The 5,000-nt window shown below is 41.4% G+C and overlaps 2 protein-coding genes across 2 annotated transcripts in view; both read left to right on the forward strand.

The window, feature by feature from the left end:
- The window catches only part of atp8b1 (ATPase phospholipid transporting 8B1), a 56,493-nt gene extending 56,417 nt beyond the window's left edge, over positions 1–76 (forward strand). The window contains exon 31 of the transcript XR_013505899.1: positions 1–76. This exon is cut by the window's left edge and continues 259 nt beyond it. The gene's annotated coding sequence lies outside the window, so the exon portion shown is untranslated.
- A 2,810-nt stretch (positions 77–2,886) lies between these two features.
- Positions 2,887–5,000, forward strand: part of nars1 (asparaginyl-tRNA synthetase 1) — a 14,919-nt gene continuing 12,805 nt past the window's right edge. Inside the window, 2 exon segments of the mRNA XM_071900870.2 lie at positions 2,887–3,064; positions 4,760–4,842. Of these exon segments, the coding sequence (XP_071756971.2) occupies positions 3,022–3,064; positions 4,760–4,842 (126 nt within the window). The 5' untranslated portion in view covers positions 2,887–3,021.

Below are 5,000 nucleotides of genomic sequence, written 5' to 3' on the forward strand. Positions count from 1 at the left end.
GATGCATGAAGAGAAGACTCGAGACTTGACTTGACTTGGGACTTGACTGTGACTTGGGATCTGGTGACTCAGGACTTGATTTTGACTTGGGTTCTGGTGACTTGGGACTTGACTGTGACTTGTACTTTGATGACTCAATGACTTGAAACCATATTGCATTGAAAAGTCCTAGATATTTAGTTTTATTTAAGATATTAAATTGATACTGGACTCTTTGATTTGTTCTGACTTGACTTGCTTTTCTACATTTAGACTTGAGACTTAATGACATGGACTTGACTTGGACTTGACTTGCTGTTCTACAGTTAGACTTGGGACTTGAGCAGTTGACTTGCCAACACTGTGTGACAAAGCGCCTGGAGAGTGAAGATGACGGTCTAAAACTGAACATGTCGAGGTTTCTCTTTTTAATGTTTTAATATGAATAATGGTGGAATGTTACTATGCCAGGCTATGCAAGGGAGATGGATGTTATCGTGTCTTAATTTAATATATTGTGAATAGTAATCTTTTATCTCTTCTGCCGTATCAGCTGTCCCAAGTGTACTTACAGGTGGGTGTTGTAATCATAAATTTAAGGGATTTCACCTTTATTTTCAGCCTTAAGCTCTTTTTTTAATACTTCTGTTCCATGCTGGATCTTAATGTTTTTTCTATACCTCACTGTTCTGTTTTTCCGATGGTGCTGTAACCTCTGTAAGCTGTTGGACACACTCTGAGGGAACCCACAAGGAGCGCTTGGTTTATCTTCATTTGACAGCGATGTCTCCGTTTTTTCCAGCTTTTCCAATGCACAGGAAGTTTAGTCAAGCGCTCCCTAAGTAGTTCTTTTAATAGGAGGGGAAAAATCAGAATAAGGAGCGCTTGATTTATCTTCATTTGACAGTGATGTCTCTGTTTTTTTTTTTTTTTGTTGTTCTTTTAATTTCAGATGCATGGAAGTAGCTGTACAAAAATAACGAGGATTTTTCTCTGTGTGTGTGTGTGTGTGTGTGTCATTGTTTTTAAGTTTAATTGGTTGTTTACACCAATCCCAAAGAAGCTTTTTTTTTTTTTTTTTCTCCAGTTGTATAATAATCAGCTTTTACTTTATCTGGTGAACAGTACTACGCCAAATGACACATTCCCGCTCCGACTGTTACTGTATCCCGTCCTGCTAGTGTTACTGTATGCAAATAAGTGTCTTTTATTATTGATTGAATGAAGCCAGTAGTCAGGATGCTGTGATGATTTGTTCCAGCTGCAGTCCGGCCTCCTGTCATGTGATGCTCTCTTTCTTATTATGTGGTTGTTAATAAAAGCCATGAGCGCGTTTAGCAATCTGAAATCAGACCTTCGATTCATTGATTTCAATGATTTGTTTTTTGTTTTTTTGTGATCAACTGTTTTCATTGATTTTCAATTAAAGAGGAACTAAACCCCAAACCAAAATCTGTAAATGCTGACATCTGGACAACTGGAAGACGGTGTCAAATTGTAATAGGAAGTATGGTGGTCAAATCATCCCAGAATTTTGCAACAATATTACAATCCCAGAATAAGTGACACAAAACCCATTTCAGTGTTACAGGAATAGCATCAGTCTCTGGTAACTGAAATGAAATTGCTTGTAGGGTAAATGTTAAGACAAGAAAAGTGCACATGAAGACATTGCTTATTTGGTGTACAGATTCTATAATGTAATAGCCACTTTCCTCTAATATAAATTTAAACTTTTCCTTGCATCAAGATTTATGTAGTGTGGGCGGGGCTATGGTAAAAAACCTGTTCCTCTGCTTCAGTTACTTCAGCAGAGAAGAAACCATGACAGTGATGAACCTGTCTCCTCTGTCATTTGCTGTTTTCCTACTGTTAAAGGGTTTTTAATGTTTCTAAAACACAAATATTTTACATTTAAGTAAGCTGCACTAAGCGATTTCAGACCCTGTAACCAATCCTGAAACTAACGTGTGCTACGTGGAGATTTCCGTGAGACGTAATGATATAAACAAACAACTACAGCTGTGTTGTTGTTTTCACCTCTTTCCTAAAGCTTGTTGTTAGTCGGCCCGAGTAATGGCGAATCGATGAAGCGAGCGAGTAAACTTTTTCAACTAGTAACTTTCTTGCCTCTTCACTTGTCATTGTGGGTCATGTGACCTTCAGCGGGAGAAAAATCTGGCAAAGTGCAACTGGTACCCAGAGCTATTTCTCTGTAGGTACGTTTATTTCAACCTTTATGCAAGGTTTGTCCTTAAGGCCTTCCATCGCCCAGTAAACAGTGTGTACAAAATGTGTTGCGGTTGCTGTCACCCTCTAGTGGTCAGAAAAAATCGCTTAGTGTAGCTTTAAATACAGTTTCTATTCTAATCCACAACTTGATTATCCAGTCAGCTCTTCCTGCTTTGAACTGGGGCGGGTCTTAAGTGCTGATTGGCATGACTGTTGAGCACAGGTCGTTTCCTGAACACGCTGATTGACATGACTCAGCACCAATCGAATTCGCTGACAAGTATTGTCCACACAAGAGCCAATCAGCGCTGGTAATCTGTCCTGAAGGGGGGGGGGGGGGGGGGGGGGGGGGGGGGACAAAAAGAAGGAGTCGTGCTTGTGTGCATTCAGGTGTTGTCGGATGTATCGGAAAATTGAAGGTCCTCCTTGGAAATTTTGCTACCCGAGTTTCCGAGTTATGACGCAACGGTGACCTTTAACCTTTTCAACAAGGTTTTGTGTCAGTCAACATTGAGAAAGCATATACACATGCACCTTTATTGCAAATTTGTTGTTATGCAGACTAACATAACATTGTTTGAATGAAGTTTGAATGAAGAACTAAACGCTGTTAGAGTCCCGATTGACTGACCTTCCCAGCAGCACGTGAACGCACCATCTCGTAGGTCGGTCAGGAGGAGGAAGCTGATGTAAAAGTCGCATGTCCACGGCTCGGTAGAGACCGCCGGCAGTCACTTGTGGGTTTATCCTCATTTTAGAAGAAGGCGAATCGGACTCAACCCCTCTGGTTGTCTGCGGACCTGAGCTGTCATGGCGGCGGAGCTAACGAAAGGTGTGGAACAAGTCTCAGTGGGTAAGAAATAAAAAAGAAACTAACGCTAACTGCTAGCTAGTTTCGGAACGAGTCGTGTGGTTCAATATTGCATCAGTTGCAGTGAGGTTAGCAGCTAGCATGCTAGCTAGCTTAGCAGCAGCTGTCTGCTTGGACAGTGTATCGGTCTCTGATTCAGTGGTCACCGATTTGGGAGGTTTAAATGTTTGTATTAGCTGCGGTTTGACGGCTGAATTAATTAAATACAAAGAAGTACGACCCAGAAGGAGGCTAACGGTTTCTCTTCTGCAGCCTGCCTGTCATTCTCCTCTCGGTAGACCAGTGGTGCAGTAAGCAACACACTCCTGTGGTTGCGTCAGTTACGCAGATCGCTAATTTCACCTCGCCTATTTCACCGATTTGGGTAAATATGGTGTAAAATAGTGAGCAGGTGTGGAGTCTCTAATGCGGGACTCGGGCGATCCTGTCATGTAAAAGCCGGATCCGTTGGCGAGGATCCTCTCTCCATGTGTCGCCGTGTCAGACCGGGCTGGGTGGGTTCACCGGCTGTTCTCATGAATGTGAAGTCTACATGGAAATTACAGTTATTAGTCTGCAAATAACACAGCTGTCGTTCTCGATTGTAACGTTAGATCACTCAATCGTGCCGTTTCATTCAGTATTTTTGCAAGTAATTTGCCACTTGTGTCATATTCAGTCTCAGTTATTCTTATTATGCTGGATATGGCGCCTCTTCGCGTGGTTTTAATTTAAGAATAAGCACTTCTCTGATTTGATTGAATTGAAAGTGGATTGAGGTCAGCTATGATTCAGCTTCCTCTTCCTCACAACGTCCTAGAAACCTGTCTGTCTGTTGCTGTCTGTCTGTTGCTTCTGTCTGTCTGTTGCTGTCTGTCTGCTTCTGTCTGTCTGTTCAGATGACTCAGCACTTACACTGTATTGATAGGCTATGAGTGATTGTATCTGATTTTTGATGTGATTTATGCTAACCAGAAGTGTGACCAAGTCAACTTTGCTCGAGTCCCAAGTCAGTCTCAAGTCTTGAGGCACAAGTCTCAAGTCAAGACCGAAGTCTAAATGTAGATTACCAAGTCAAGTCCATGTCATTAATGTCAAGTCTCAAGTCTAAATGTAGAACACAAGTCAAATCAGAACAAATCAAGAGTCCAGTATCAATTTAATATCTTAAAGAAAACTAAATATCTAGGACTTTTCAATGCAATATGGTTTTAATAGGATAAAAACTTGGTAAGAGCATCATGAGTTTGATTTCTATAATCAGTTTCAACTTCAATAAATTCAATCATTCCATACAAATTCAGAAAACAGAATTTAAATTCAGTCGTCCGCTGGAACAAATCTCATCACTTTCAATCTAAGTCATTTACACAAACACAAGATCTCAAGTCAAGACTTTAGAAACCTTTTCAAGTCATCAAAGTACAAGTCAGAGTCAAGTCCCAAGTCACCAGAACCCAAGTCAAGTAACTAAGAAAGACTCTGACTTCATCCTGATGTCCTCCATGAGTTTATTCATGCTTGTGGACGGGACGCTCTTGTGTTTCAGATGCAGTTTGTGTTTCAGACTGACCAGACGGATTCTTAATAAAAATCTTTCCTAGTGCAGCTTTCAGACTTCTTCAGGTCGCTGCTGCCTGGCAGTCTGGCAGATTAGAGGGGAATGTTGCAGCTCACATTGCAGGTTTGTGTTTGCAGGTGAGCTTTACGTGTCGGACAAAGACGGCTGCGACCAGGATGGAGACGGGACGGAGCAGAAACCCTTCAAAACTCCTCTCAAGGTAAACGTCCTGTTGCTGAAAGTACCGGCATTGGAAAAGTACCATAGATCCTCATTTGAGAAATGGCACTGTGCTAGCGTTTTTTCCCGAAACTGGTATTCTGTTTTTTAGTGTTTTACATCGTATTTACAATCATTGGCTAGCGTGAGATGCACACT

This window comes from Centroberyx gerrardi, chromosome 2 (genome assembly GCF_048128805.1).
Source record: "Centroberyx gerrardi isolate f3 chromosome 2, fCenGer3.hap1.cur.20231027, whole genome shotgun sequence".
NCBI lineage: Eukaryota > Metazoa > Chordata > Actinopteri > Beryciformes > Berycidae > Centroberyx > Centroberyx gerrardi.